Source organism: Euprymna scolopes, chromosome 3 (assembly GCF_053919585.1).
Source record: "Euprymna scolopes isolate OS-2025 chromosome 3, ASM5391958v1, whole genome shotgun sequence".
Taxonomy (NCBI): Eukaryota; Metazoa; Mollusca; class Cephalopoda; order Sepiida; family Sepiolidae; genus Euprymna; species Euprymna scolopes.
The window spans coordinates 134,450,504-134,468,003 of record NC_136484.1 but is presented as its reverse complement, the minus strand read 5'-3'; the positions used below and the strand labels follow the sequence as shown (position 1 = coordinate 134,468,003).

The 17,500-nt window shown below is 29.7% G+C and overlaps 1 protein-coding gene across 3 annotated transcripts in view; it reads right to left on the bottom strand.

The window, feature by feature from the left end:
* The window catches only part of LOC145259121 (nucleolar protein 4-like), a 1,685,616-nt gene that overhangs the window by 137,258 nt on the left and 1,530,858 nt on the right, over window positions 1-17,500 (bottom strand). For all 3 annotated transcript variants that reach the window (XM_080116807.1, XM_080116798.1, XM_080116813.1), the window contains one exon: window positions 17,248-17,500. This exon is cut by the window's right edge and continues 403 nt beyond it. In XM_080116807.1, coding sequence (XP_079972933.1) covers window positions 17,248-17,500 — 253 coding nt within the window. The remainder of the gene's footprint in view (window positions 1-17,247) is intronic.

Here is a 17,500-nt window from a genome sequence, read left to right as displayed (position 1 = left end):
AACTTTAAGTATTTACTTCAAAAGTGGTCAATGTAGATATATATATATATCTGTATATATATATATAATAATATCTGTATATGTATATATAATATCAGTATATATATATATATATATAATATCGGTATATATATATATATACATGGACATTATATATATGTATAAATATATATAAAGATATTATTATATATACATTGGCATTATATATATATACATGGACATTATATATATGTATACATATATATATATGTACAGATATTATATATATATACAGGGACATTATATATATATATATATAATGTCAATATATATATATATAATGTCCCTATATATATATAATGTCCATATATATATATAATGTCCATAAATATATATATATAATGCCACTATATATATATATAATGTCCATATATATATATATAATGTCCATAAATATATATATATAATGCCACTATATATATATATAATGTCCATATATATATATATAATGTCCATATATATATATATATAATGTCCATAAATATATATTTAATGTCCATAAATATATATATATAATGTCCATAAATATATATATAATGTCCATAAATATATATATATAATGTCCATAAATATATATATAATGTCCATATGTATATATATATATATATAATGTCCATATATATATAATGTCCATATATATATAATATCCATATATATATATATACATAATGTTCATATATATATAATGTCCATATATATATATATATATATATATATATATATATATATATAATGTCCTTGTCCATGTATATGTATATAATGTCCATGTATATATATATATAATATCGATGTATATATATGTATATATATATATAATGTCCATGTATGTATATATATAGATATACATATATATAATGTTCAAGTATATATATATGTATGCATATATATAATGCCCATGTATATATAATATCTTTATATATATACATGTAATGCCATTATTATATATAATAATATCTTTATATATATAATGTATATGTGTATATATAATGTATAGGTGGATATATACATATATATACATATGAATAATCCATTTGTGTATATATATACATATATCTACATAGTAATAATCCATATGTATATATATCTATACATATATAACTGTGTAGATATGTCCATATATACATAATTTTATACAGTTATTTATATATATATTGTTTATATATATCGTTATATATATAATGTTCAAATATATACAAACGTTTATATATATACACATATATATACATTATATGTATACATATATAAGAGGTATATATAATATATACACATCTAAGAAGTGTATATCATATGTACATATCTATGAGGTATATATCATATGTATATATCTATTAGGTATATATCATATGTATATAAATATGAGGTATATATCATATGTGTATATATATGAGGAATATATAATATGTATATATATGAGGTATATATAAAATGTATATATATATGAGGTATATATAATATGTATATATATGAGGTATATATAATATGTATATATATGAGGTATATATAATATGTATATATATATGAGGTATATATAATATGTATATATGAGGGATATATAATATATATATATTATATATATACATATGTGATATATATATAATATGTATATGGATGAGATATATATAATATGTATATATATATATATAAGATATATATAATATGTATATGTATGAGATATATATAATATGTATATATATGAGATATATATAATATGTATATATATATAAGATATATATAATATGTATATATATATGAGATATATATAATATGTATATGTATATATAAGATATATATAATATGTATATATATATGAGATATATATAATATGTATATATATAAGATATATATAATATGTATATATATAAATGTATATATATAAGATATATATAATATGTATATATATATATATATAAATGTATATATAAGGTATATATAATATGTATATATGAGGTATATAATATATAATATGTATATATATATATAAATGTATATATATAAGGTATATATAATATGTATATATGAGGTATATAATATATATATGTATATATACCGGAGATATATATCATATGTATATATATCGGAGGTATATATGCATACATATTCTATATACCTCATATATATATACATATTATACATACCTTATATATATATACATATATACATTATATGTATATATGTGTGTATATATATGTTTGTGTATTTTTATATGCATATATCGCTAATGTTGTATTATCAATGTGTATATATATATATATATATATATATTTATGTTATGTGTGTGTATTTATTCATCTGCATACATATGTGTTTGTTTGTGAGAGAGAGAGAGCGATAGAGTGTATATTTATATGCATATTTTCTGCATATTTTAATATATGTTCGTATTATGTGTTTTTATATATAGATATATTTTTTGCCTATTTAGATATTTATATATATATATTTGTATATGTATATACACATATATATATATATATATGTACATATAAGTTAGTATATTAAGATATGTACATATGTGTGTGTTTCGACATCTATATTTTAGTGTATATATATTAAAATATGAACATTTGTATAATTGTGTATAATGATATATGTACATATATATATTATGTCTATTATAAAATAAAAAAAAAATGTATCAAATCCTGAGGATCGAATATTACTCTGAAATATTGTGTTTAATCAAATAAGTATTTTCGGATTTTCTTTGCGTTGTAATGTGTGTTTCTAACGTATATCATACTTGTTTTATAATTAAAATTGAATCAACGTTTCTATCATGCAGATCATAACCTTGACTTTTTTGATTGACTATTAGATTGGTGCAAAAACAATATCGTTTCCTCACATATGTTATTTTTATATGTAATTTCGCAATAATGACCGTAGTTTTAAATATTAAGACGGCCGCAGCCGGCCGATTGTGGTTGATAACGAACATTTGAAAGCCTTAATTGAAGCCGGTCCTCTTAAAAACCACGCGAGAAGTTGTTGAACTTGAGATCGACCACTCATGATTTCTTTGCCATTTAACGCAAATAGGGAGGTCAAAAAAGTTGGGTTCCGCATGAATTAAGCGATAATCGAAAAATATCGTCGTTTTGAGGTATCTTCTACGCTCTTTCTGCGAAACAAACACGACCAATTTCTCGAGCGGATTGTAACGTGTGTTGAGAAGTGGATACTCAACAACAACCGGCGACGTTCGTCACAGTGTTTCGGTGCTAGAGAATCTCCACAACACTTGGAAATTGCACTAAAAATGTTTATGGTGACTCTTTTGTGGTCTGCATCATGTGTTATCCATCACAGCTTCTTGAATTCGAGTGACACGATTACAGCAGTGACGTACTATGTAAATATATTTAAAATACGTCGAGCTTCATAAATAAAATGAGTGATATAAAGAAGTTGTGACACAATTAGATCAGCATACTTTTTTCCTAACCACACATGAACATACGTATGTGCGTGAAAGAGAAAAGCAGTGCTAATGTTGAGCGGATTTATCTTGTGGAATTAACTCAAGCTGATACGGTCGAAGAATCCAGATACTTTCTGGTAGCATCTTTTAACCACGGCATGTTTTGTACTTATTTCCATGCTGCGACATTGATTTGAAAAGATTTGATAGATTGTTTCAATGATTTGTTTTTGGTGAGCTTCATGGAAAGTACATCAAAAAGATTATAATAATAATAAACAAAATTGGGGCGCTATTCGCTTAAATTTTGAAATGATGTACAACTAAACAATTATGGGCATGGAAATAATATTACATCAGAACATGTAAATAGGTCTAATACTGAATATTAATTTATAGTAATTGTTGTGGTGTTCTTTGTTTTGACAGAAGTAAAGCATGACGGTCATTTATGTAATATATAATTCTGTGACGATTCATTCGCACGAACAACAAAGCAGTTGTTTTTATGGGCCTTACATTTTCAACTGTCTTCATTATAAAATCCGCATAAGTAAAGAGTTTGTCTGACAACCAGATTGATCAACATATTTCCTCAAATATCTAACAAGTTCTAAACAAGTAATATAAAGTTAATAGGAATTTTTATTATATCAAAAAGAATACACACACACACATATATATGTATTCTTTTTGATATAATATATATATATATATATATATATATATATATATATATATATATATATATATATATATGCAATTTATCTTTCAATTTCGGATTTTGTAATCGTGCCCCTATTGCTTTATAATCTTTGTTTATATTTTTCTTTATTCTGAGAGTTTAAGGGGGTAATCAATTTAAAAATTGACATAATAATTATGTGAATAATCCTGCGCTATGAAACAGGTGTTATCAAAAATTGTGCATTTCAACGTACTTAAAAAAATTAAACGGTAAGATGGTGAACATCTTGAAATTTGGAATATTGATATATGTCATTAATTTGTATATGCTCTGCAGTTACATCGAGCTTCATAATTAAGGAACTGGTATAAATACAATGTGAAATATAATTAAACACATTTCCCAATAAACAGATATATATATGTGTGTGTGTGTGTGTATGTGTGTGTGTGTGTGTGTGTGTGCGTGCATGTTATATATATGCACACAGTATATTTGCATACATATGTATGTAGAACGCGGGTATAGCGAATAATTTAAATGCAGAATCTGATCAGCGCCATGTAAAAAAGTAGGAAGCTATCATTACAAAACGTGTTCTATTTCAGCATTCACACCCCCTAAAAATCATGTTTTACATAATGATATCAACGTGATTTATTTTTGATCTCTATTAAAACAAGCTTTACGTCAAAATCTTGACTTAATATTTTCGTCTTTTGCTGTTTAAAATCTCAATTCAAATTGGATTCATCGCGTTTGTCATTATCTTCTTAGATTGTCAATCTGATGGCATATCTTTCAGCTATTTTGCATCGGCTTATAATTGAAACTAAACTTTTGAGAAACATGCTCTGATGTGCGTATTGAACAAACGCAAAATATAACCATCTTCGTGTACAGATAGTTTTATAGATTCAGTAGCAATAAGGATATAACATCTAATGTCACTCACTGCTGGTCTTTTTCTACGGTTTGGAATGAATGAACAGCCCTTTCAGCAAAAGCATTTTTTACTCAGAAATCTAATCTGACAAACTGTCTGTTCAACTATTAAGTTTGGCACACCAGCAGAATCGCAAATGGATGCTAATGGTGTAAGATGTCATATCCATCGCAAGACTTGTAAAAACAGATCTCAGCTGCCGAGGCATTTGTATATAAGTACTTATTTGATAAAGTGAAAGTGATTAGTATGCGTTTATTTCAATGGTATGCTGTATGATGGGTCATTTATAAAACGAGGTTGTACTATTCGTTGGACTCGTTCATCTTGTGAGTGTTCAGTATGGAGTTATGAAGTAGAGTTTAGTAAAAGCATATTAAGCACTGGTTGAGTAAATACCGTAACAATATTTATTATTTGTTCTTAGCTCTCTTTTTCATTTTTCTCTTTCTTTAACCAACCTAATTCCTAATCTCATTTAGAATCTCCGTTTTATTACACTCTATTTCCATTAGCTGTTATTTTATTTTATTTATTTACTTTTTATTTTGTAAAGGCGTCATAGTAAAAAATGAATCTTCACTTCTCCATTATCTGATGCTTTTTTCTGGATTTTACCCTGGACATTTATAGTAATATTTCTATTTCCTTACGGATTACCAATGGAGTTTCAATGAACCCATTTCGGATTTTTCCTGTTCTGGATTTTACCATCTTTCTCATTGGATTTTTATCATATCCTTTTTCTTTGTTTGCCCCATTTCATGCTTTTTAATCTCGTTGAATTCCTACAAACTGTCTCTAACTACTAAATTATTGTTTTTTATGCAAATATGATGAATATCATATTGTGTGTTTTCTTTAATGCATTAATCTGTAAAATTTATTATTTATTTTGCATTCTTCGAAACTGGAATAAATTTTTTCTTGTTTATGTGTACGAAAATGTTGTATACCTTCCTTACAGGCTTATAAGTTTTTTTTTGGAACATTTGAATAAATTTTCAACATAAGGATTTTTATATTATTTATATACACAAACACACACACACACATATATATATATATATATATATATATATATATATATATATATATATATATGTCGATGGTTCCGTTAAGTCTCAAAAGACAGTGAATACATCCTGTAAGGGTAGATGTGCGTATAACTGTAAGGCAAACGTTGGCCAATCTCTAACGACACCTCTCCTGAATCGGTAGCGCTTGAGTCTAATGGTAAGTAGAGGTAAAGTACGACTGGACACAATGCCAAGATAAGTGGGAAGAACATACGGCATCTGGAATTGGCAAATAGTCACCCGTTTTAGCGCTGACCAAGCTCAACATTGCTTAACCGGTGATCTACTGAGAACTAGTGTCGCACGGAGATAGATAACTCAATTAATAATTTTAATATTGGGGTGGGAAATCTTAATCTTATTAATTAAGCATTATTTGTTATTGTTTTGATTTTCATTGAAAACACCCGTCTTATTTCGCAATATTGCGTGAATTGCTGGGCAAACATTTAGTATTTCTGTTTAAATATTCCTTAAGAAACAAAACTTTTTAAAATTCAAAATGAAAAAAAAAAAAACAGACTGATTTCTTTTTTTTTTTTCCTTGCTCTATGGGCCATTTAAAAGCGATAAAATGCTGTTTTGAAATTAACGAAATTGTAATGTTTTGTGCTACAACAAAGTTACAAAGTCATGATCACGTTCTATTGCCCAGAAACAGTAATTTACTATTTTCAATAACAATTCATTTCCTTCCGTTGTTAAATGCGACGTAAACCTATTCAGCAACGTTTACCTCCGCCCACCCCCCAAAAAAAAGACGCGGATTAAAACATAAAAAACAAACAAAAAACCCACTCTATTCGCTCAGACTCTGTCCTTCTCTCCCTATTCCTATTTGTAAATCCTTTAATAAAGCATCTTATTAATTCCAATTTTCGTTACAAAAATATTAAAAACAAGGAAATACTTTTCGTGTCTATTAATTTTTTTTTAATGCTTTCCATTTTAATCTGTTATCCGTTTGATTATTTTATATTAAATTTGTATATAAAACTGGTTCTCTACTCACGAATTTTGAAATAACTGTTTTAATTTCTTGCCAGGGTGTTCACGCAATAAAAATGTATGTTTTTTGTTGGGGGGAGGACAAGAGTGGTAGAAGATCCATATGTTTATTTTTTTATAAAATTTGCTTTTTAATCAGCGTCTCTTTTGTATTTTAATTTTAAACAACTTATTTTAGCTGTTTGCCTTACTTATAAACAACATGTATTCTTTATTTTTAATGTGTAAATAAAATATTAAAAGTTTAAGTACTAATATCCTCACTACCTCGAAAAATAGACTTATTTTCAGATCGTAAACCACCATTTAACTATTTTAATATGGAAGATAAATTCTGAGCATCATTTATTATTTTTTGGAGGAGCAAATAATTTTTATGTGATAACACATTACGAAATTGCCAATCGGACATAGGGTTAGTGGGGAAAAAAGCATTAGTAACTATTCCTAATACGTTAAAATGGAGAATCATTTTACGATAAATCTATATACGGAACTGAACACATAATGGTTTCGTTTTATTTGTTAGTTTATTTTCTTCTAACCGGTAGGCGTTTCAGCTTGTTACATGTAATCGCCTAAAACAAGTAACTTTTAATTTTTATAATTGGACGAAACGATTAGCTCACCTCTCTGCCGAGAAGTTACTGCCTAGAAAAACAGATGGATTTTTTTTTCAAACATGTTGAGATTATTTCTTTGTTGACAGCGTCTGACTCTCAAACATTAAAGGTTGTTTTATTTATTGCTGGCGACATTAAACACATAATATATCCGGTAGAACTAAAAAAAGGAGGCAAATGAAAAAAAAGTCCTGCCTCATTATTCTAAAATATCGAGTGAAATATTATTAAGGATTATGGTTTTGTAAAACGAAATGCCAAACAGCTAACACACACAATTATATATATATATATATATATATATATATATATATATATATATATATATATTAATTTTATTTATACAAACATTAATGGCTACATATGTGCATACATGTTTCTGTAATCACCCACGTTGGGGGATTACGTCTTCAGGCCAAGAATTACCTTCAAAAGACTTTTGAAGGTAATTCTTGGCCTGAAGACGTAATCCCCCAACGTGGGTGATTACAGAAACATGTATGCACATATGTAGCCATTAATGTTTGTATAAATAAAATTAATATACCTGCTCTGTTCACTCATTGAGCACTATTTTGGTAGACACATGTTGTTTCATTGGATGTACTTCTAGGAAACTAAACTCTACTGGCTATATATATATATATATATATATATATATATATATATATGAGAGAGAGAGAGAGATGGTGAATTTTAATTTCTTTATAGACACAATCCTATTCAATCCCTCTTATATCCAGCATGTGATACTACAAGTTTGGTGTACACCACCCTCGTCGCAATAGTTTTCCAGCTTTCCCCTGACCCCTTTAGTATTTAATTTTTAGCCAAGACGCCCCAATACTTATTTGCTAATGTGACGCCGCATTTCTTATTTGTTACCTAGCACTCCTTCTCCGAATTGAGGAGAAGCATTAGGCTTCGAAATACGTAGGTATAAAGAGAATTAATTTCTCTTACTCCTATTCATGCAATTTCATTATTGAATTGATGATTCAATATACGCACTAGTATTTATTCTTCCTTTTCTATCTAAGATCCATCTTACCTATTGGTCTTTTTTTATCATCGCAGAAAGTCTATATTTAAAGAATGTTTTTATATTTCTTATATCCCCTCATATATATATTATCTGTATATTAGTGATGACACGAGTTTTATATTTCCCGATTCCAATACAATTACCGATTTCGTACTAAATTCTCCATTCCGTACAATTAGTGTTTGAATGTCTAACTACAAAATGGTTATTTTGTCTTGCTAACCGTAAAAACAAGCTTGTGAGTCGTTGGTGTATAGATTTGTTTTAATTGGAAGTTTTAATTAATAAGTATTTATTATTTTATTTCTACCACCAGTTGAAGATTTCGTTTCAAACAAAATCAAATAATAAAAGAAAATGAGGATTAAAGGAATCGTTTTTTGCCATCGGAAAATAGGCATTATTAGTTTCCGGTTTTGATACACACCCCAAATCCGATTTTTCCGATTGCCGATTCTGATTATTCGTCTCAACACTAATATATACACCCAATCAGCAAAATGAAAAAATGGGCCAACATTGAAAGAAAGAATAAATCGATTTTTCGATATTTTTCCATGAATTTTTGTTAATTTTAACTGAAAATTTCTATTTTGCAGATCATTATTATAATAGCATATAATAATAAGTGAAAAAGTTAATCCTAAAAATGGTAAGACCGCATCTTCGTGAGGATATAAAAAACCGAATTGCAGGATTAAGGCAGTCCAAAATGATTTACAAGCAGATTTTTGATATTTTAAGAAAAGAAAATGTGAAAACATCTTTTTCTGTAGTGAAGAGAATTGGTCAAAGGTTTGAAGTCGAATGCTTGCTAAAAGGGAAATCTGGATCTGGTCGCACTAGAGCATCCACTTTGAAGGACGACCACAGGCTTAAATTAACTGTTTTGAAGGATCGAAAGAAAACTTTTGTTGACCATAGCCAAGAATTCAAAACAGGGGCTAGAAATTCTCTGTCTTGATATACAATATCTAGACGAATGAAAGAAATGGGGTTTTCCTCTAAAAGGTGTGCAATGAAGCCATTTTTATCTAAGAAAAACATCAAGGATAGAAAGATTTTTCTCATGTTATGGCCAGAAACATACAGACTGGTTCAGGAATGTTTTCTGGTCAGATGAATCAAGATTTTGACTTGTTAGTGATGCTCCAGATGCTCCCGAATGGTGCAATCGAAGAACTGGAGAAAGATTTTCGCCAAGTTGCATGAAAACGACAGTTAAACACAGGAATGGATGAATAATGGTATGGGGAACTTTTACTGCAGCAGGAGTTGGGAACTTATCAGATGTTAAAAGTCAATCAATGCAAAGGAATACATTCGAATATTAGAAACATAACTGTTACTAAGTATCCAGAAGCTGGGAATATCCCCAGAACATTATTTTCAACATGATAATGACCCTGCACACACTTCTAAAGTCACAAAAAATGGTTTTCTGATAATTCAATTGATGTGATATTTTGGCCAAGTCAAAGCCCCGATGTAAACCCAATCGAGAATATTTGGTTCATAATATCAGGTGCATTGGTCGGAAGACATTTTTGGAACAATAACAAACAGTGAGAAGCTGTACAAAGCGAATGGAATAGCATCTTCTCTTCAGTGTCCCACTTTGGTTGAGAGCATGTCTTAATGGATTGATCTTTTAAAAAAAATCAAGAAATCCTAAGAATGTATTAAAATAAATGTCGTATCTATGTTATTAGTCTCGTTTAAGTTTCCGTGTTCAATTGTTCTTTGTTCAATATAGCTTTTAGTGCAATAAAATGTATAAAATTTGTTTGGCCCGTTTCTTTTTATTTTTTTTTTTTGCACTCGAGTGTATATAAAATATGGAACAATAAAATTGCCGCCCTAGAAAAGACGACGTGATTACATTGCTGTTTAATAAAAATCGGTTTTGTTGCAGATCAACTACTAATTTAGTTGGCCAGATGTGTACAAATCTCAAGAGCGATGTGAGCCTTCTATCATTTATGGAAGTGAGACAGAGTTCAACGAGCAAAACTCATGCTCTCACCACAAACAAATTATGACAAGAGGACCATTGCAAGCACCCTCAAGCTGCAAAGCGGATGGTTTAACGCTTCAGGGCACAGCTCAACTTGGATTTTGGTATATTTGTCTGTTTTTACATCTCTTTAACTATGGCGATTAAGCTGCACAGAATATTCCGCGTTTCATCCACGCTAGAATTCATCAGGCTCAATCGCCATATATATTTTATAACTTACTACCTAGCTCGATCTACGTATTGAGCACTGTTGAAGTAAATACTTAAAGTTTACGCATACATTTATACTTTCCTATATCAATTTATGTGATTAAATGAAGTATGTATATATATATATATATATATATAATATATATATTTGTCCATCTGTCTTCTTTTCTCTTTCTCTCATGTGTATATGTATAATGTGTATATATGTATATATACGCATACATATGCATACGCATACACCCACATATATGAATACTCACACACATATATAAGCATACGCATACACACCCATATATGCATACGCACAACTATATATGTATATACATATATTTATGTGGATTTTTACGCACACACACACACACACGTATATATATATATATATGTATATATATGTGTGGATTTGCATATGCAAACTTAACTCCCATCCTTTTTAGCACTTGATCTAATGCCAAACTACCTTTGCTATAATTACAGTGTAATTACTCATAATAATATAACAACATAATTATATTAATAATTGAATACTTAATTATTATGAATGTTTATGTTTCATTGCAACGTGTAATATTTCAACAAACTTTCATTCTGATACATGAAAGCATTGGAAAAATTGTTTTCATGTTAAACCCGATCATCCATTTTCCACATTTTTTTTTGTAATTCACACTCACAAAACTTTTTATAAGTTTCCATCTCTTTAATCTTTTGCCCCTCCCCCAATCTCTTTGATTAAAACTTTGGCGATTTCATTGATTTCGAGAGCAATACAAGTGTTGGAAGTGTAGAATATTCGTTGATCCTCATTCAATCATAGGCAACATCGGGTCTCCCTGCTAGTATCTAATATCTTTACAATATGAAAGGAAAGATACAAATTATTTACATTTTTTTTCTTCGTGGAAATCTCCAGTTTAGTTTTATTTACTTATTTTTTTCTATTTTTGATTGTTTATCTTGTTTTTATTATTATTACTTTGACTATTATTTTTATTCAATAAATGTTTTCACATAGGTCATCATCCAAGATTTATCTTCGCGAACAACCTTTGGGTGTGGTATTATTATTGGCGTTTCTTTGTTTGTCTGATTTTTTTATTTTTTTCTTTAACTTACTATAATTTCTGACACAGGCAATCAGCTGTGATTCGTTTTTTTATAATGTTGATGTTCCATGAAGTCTAGGTAACAAGAAGTTTTCTCAGATTTTCAATTGTCTTCACATTTTTTGACAACCTTTCCAAATAAATTTACACTATCGCCACAGCCACTGTCCATTGATTTCTCGCTCTCAATGATAATACGTCTGGATAGGAATACACCTCCCCGAGGTCCCAGTCTGCATCATTCTTCTTCACTAAAAGTGTGGTTAGTAGTTTCTGTCGTTGGTCTTTTATTATTTTTATTAATTTTTTAGTAGTAGTAGCATTCCGAATTCCAATGTGTGTGTTTGGATTCTTAAACCGGCAGGGGTGGTGTTAGGTATAAATTAGTGTTGAGTTCATGCTTGCATGCTTTATTGCTTTCAGCTAACACCGCTGGCTTACCTCGTGGTGAAAAGAGAACAGCTATGCATAAGTCTTCCCTGCGAGTACATAGCCTCTCCATCATCAAGACTCCTATAGTGCCTCCACCTTGGCCACACACGGTAACTGGGTGCCTTGTGGCCCCAGGCTAAACTTGTAGATCTTGGAGTAGTAGGTCCCAAGAGGTAGTGCGTTATGGCCCAACTATGTGTACGCATGCCCTGGCACACTACCAACCCTTACCCCACTGTCTTGTGGGTGTCCTTGGTTGGGCGAAGACTAAGGGGAATCGACCCCAAAATCAAACACCACTGCCTTCTGGGCCTTATCACAGCAAAAGGTTAAGAGATGGAAACTCTGACCTCAAATCCTACTGCTGCTTTGCAGTTTTCCTCAAATGCCATGGAGCCTCATCCAGAAAGAAAAGGCGTAGTAGCGGACACGATAGGGCGACTGTATACCTCAATGAGTTTACTTTCGGCCAGAAGCTGCGGCCTCCTCTGCTGCCAGTCATTGCGGGTTTGCTCTACTGGACATGAGCCTTGAAGGGGCAGAGCGTATCTATCTGATGCACAACAGATACTGCACCTAAACTGCGCTAGCAAGTTTGGAGCCAAGATGGAAACTCCTGTGGTGATGGAGTGAGACTACGCTAACACTGAGGGATAAAACACTGAGACCCCAACTAATCATTGGCAAGACTGACGGACTGAATGATGAAAATTCCGAAATATTATTACCCTTTATTATTCTTATATTTATGCCATTATAATTGCATAGTAGCATGCTTTATAGCATGCAATCGTGTATTAATTCATATTGAAACTGGATACGTATTGTAAACAGTCTATTGTTATAAATGCTACCAGATTTGATAAGACAAAGCACAAACATCGGCATTCATATGTAATACCCATCTTAGCAGCAGACAAATAGCGTAACGCTTAGAAACGCTCATTGCCGCATAGGCGGTCGAGTGTCTATCCTGGCTTGAGGTACTTGCTAGTCTAGCCGCACTGAAGCGGTGTGATCCAGCGAAACAGACTGTAGATGACTATATTGTATATAATATATGTACATATAAATATACACATTTTAATTACTGTTGTATTCTAAATATTTCGATTGTTACAGGAGAAACAGTTACAAGATAAAGCGAATGTTCGCTAGGAAATAATGTTTGTAAACACAGAAGATATTGTCTAGTTATTTAAAAACTATTTTACACCACGGTAAAGAATAAATAAGTTGCGAATTATTGATAGCGAAACAAGTTCAAGATTTATGTTTTCCCGCTCAAAATCTCACGCTGTGCAACAGCGCAAGACTGCTTTCATTCGTGATCTGTTATTTAAGCATGGCATCAAAATAAACAAGATCATTCACGCATCAAGTTCGAAAGAAGGTCGGTGTAAAATGTGCCGTGAACACTGTGGAATAAGAATCACAAACATTTGGACACTTTCCTTACTTTGTATGGCGTAGTGATTCAATCTTTCGATGATCAAACCCATCAATATATTAAAACTATGGAAATAATTCATCCAACTTTTAACGGAATAAACCAAATCGCGGGTTTCCAATTCATCAGAATCGACTAAATTTGGTGTTTTGTACATTCATCGTGATCTAATTAACATCAGACATAAGCAAGAATATGTTTTCTCAAACATCTTTTGAAAGAAGAAAAGCTTAGTGTGTATTTTCTTAGAAGTTTTAAAAGTTACCAATTGTACTAGAAAGTGTAATTATTAGGGCGTCGGGGTGAGAACAATCGTATTTCGGCAGTTTAAATTTGCATCAATAATAAGAGTTAATTGGGAATAATATATATATATATGTATATATATATATGTATATATATAATATATATATATATATTATTACTTCATTTAATCACATAAATTAATATGCGAAGATATAATTTATGCGTAAACTTTCAGTATTTACTTCAACAGTGCTCAATGCATAGATAGAGCTAGGTGGTAAGTTATGAAAATATATATGGCAATTAAGTTACACAGAATATTCCGCGTTTCATTCTCGTGAGAAGCATGAGCTTGACGAATTCCGATGAGAATGAAACGCGGAATACTCTGTGTAGCTTAATTGCCATAACTTACTACATATATATATATATATATTGTGTGTAAGGGTGTGTATATTTATATTTTATAGACACATTCAAAGAGAGTACACATCAAATTGTAAAAACTAATAGGTGAATGTTCAGTGATATAGAGTTGATTATTTATACGTATATATATATATGTGTGTGTGTGTGTGTGTGTGTGTGTGTGTGTGTGTGTGTGTGTGTGTGTAAAAGAGATTTAGAAGGATGTCACAATGCGAGGAATGAATTATAGTCGCTGTTGGTATGAGGAGACGAGAACAAGTGGCGATTTACACATCAATAAGTACATACATACATACGTATTTATATATATATTTATTCAGTTGTGTATATATATATATATATATATATATACATGTATATGCAATTTTGACGACGAAAATGATTTTTATGGACATGATTTTGATTCGTCAATATATATATATATATATATATATATATATATATATATATATATATAACACCCTTAGTCCATGTTAATTTAAAAAAACAGACAATAAATATCACGATCTTAGGTCGTATTATCTAAATATAATCTGCTTAAAATAAACAGAACAAGCCCACATCTTATATAGGAAAGAGTATTATTTTCATATATTATTTAATTTTCGGAAAGAATTGATCACCCCAACCCTATATGACCACGCGTTTATTTCAAATAAATGATATTTGAAAGCACGTTTTATCTAACAAGCATAAGTTATAATCGAAGAAGTAAAAAGAATTTTTTTTTTAAATGAAGCTATTTAATTTGTACCTTGTTTATTATATGTTTACATATGATTTCTGAACACACGACGTATGTATGCATGTGTTTACATGCAATGCGTTTCAATTAATCGAAATGTATCAATAGAACTTCCACAGGAAGTGTTGTTTATAATTAAATTATGAAAACATGACCCATTTCTATTTCTTTCTACACAATAAATTTTACACACCTGACACGCTTCTGTCAAAACTAACTGAAAAAAAAACAGATGCTTCAACAGTGTTCGCACTAATATTCATATCGATTAATAAAACTATACCATTATTTCTAATTGCAAAAAGAAAATAAACACAACTGTCTGTTTGAAAGGGAATATTTTTTCAGTATTTATTTCAAACAGTGTGCGATGTTTGACTTACTGTTTGTTTTGTGGCTTACCCTAAAAACTTGTTAACTATAGGTAAACATAAGTATATATTCTCAATTGTTTTTCATGGTTCCTTCAATTGTATTAGGGTCAAGTCATGCTACTTGTCTTGGTCTTGGATCGAACACATTTTATAGATGCAGTACACGATACCGATCAATCAGTTATAATGACGATGCTAAGTATTCTTGTATTCTTATTTAAATCAGATAATCTATCATCTATATCATGATTCTTATAAAGGAGGCATTATAAAATGTTAGCTTTTTTTATAAAACATGTATAAACTTCAAAAACAATATTTAGGTCTTCAAAGATACGTGAATGAAGAAGCTGGTTCACACGTGACATTCACATCCACGCATGCAAAAAAAATAAACAGTGAGTTTTCATCAAAAGAAATGTCAGTCACACAATTTCGATTATTTTTTAGCATTCATTCAATATATTATATATTTAATTTATAAAAGAATGTTTCGCTTATCTCGTTTATATGATGCATTAATTATTCCTGAAATTTAAAGTGCAATCACACCCGAAAATGGGAAATCCAAAAAATTTTAGGTATAGATTTTTTAGGGAGTTATAATAATAATAATAATAATAATAATAATAATAATAATAATAATAATAATCACCGCCTCAACACAAAATAACAAAAGAAATAATAATTGTCAGTTCGGTCCAGGTTAGTAATGCAATTGTTAAAAAGAAATTGTTAAAAAGACGGAAAAAATTAATTCATCAACATTACACAAAGCAATATTTTCTTATGTTTTTTTTTTAGTTACTCTAATAAAATTTTATTTTCACTGTTAAAAATTAAAATTTAAAAATTACGAAGCCATAGATTAGCTATAAAAAGTAATTTGTGAGTTTGTTTAAATGTTACATAAATTACAATGTACATTATTTCTGGAAAAAGAAAGTAGTAATCGAAACAGTAAAAATTACTAGCATTAAAATAAAAAAAGTATACAAATGTATGTAAAATTTGTGAATGTATAATGTTGGTTGTTAAGCTTACATTTATAAATCGAAGTTTTTGTTTGTGCAACTAACTTACAGAAAAATGTTAGTAAAATTTGCACTTTAATAGGAAAATGTCTCTGAGGAAATCACAACAACTGACACCTGAAATTGTCCATAGAAGCTAACATTTACAATGTGCGAGTAATATATATATATATATATATATATATATATATATATACACCCATACTATATATATATTAGACAAAAATATATATACACACACACACACACGACATAAATGCACATTTTATATATATATATATATATATATATATATATATATATATATATATATAATATCAGTGAATGAATATTAACAAAAAAAAAATATTCTTACGTCCAAGCTGATTTCGTCACTGGCTCTGCGTTTCCTCTCATTAATCCCAGACGGTTTCACAGTCTCGTCTCCCACAAGGATCCCACCTCCACCGGTAGCACCACACATCGAGCCTGCACCCGCGCCAAACACGCCTCCACCTCCTACTCCTACCGCGTTCGCAGTGCCATTTCCTCTTAGCTGCTGCTGCTGGGGTCCTCCTACTCCGCCGGTGCCGACGCCTCCCACCCCGACACAGCCCAACTTGTTGCTC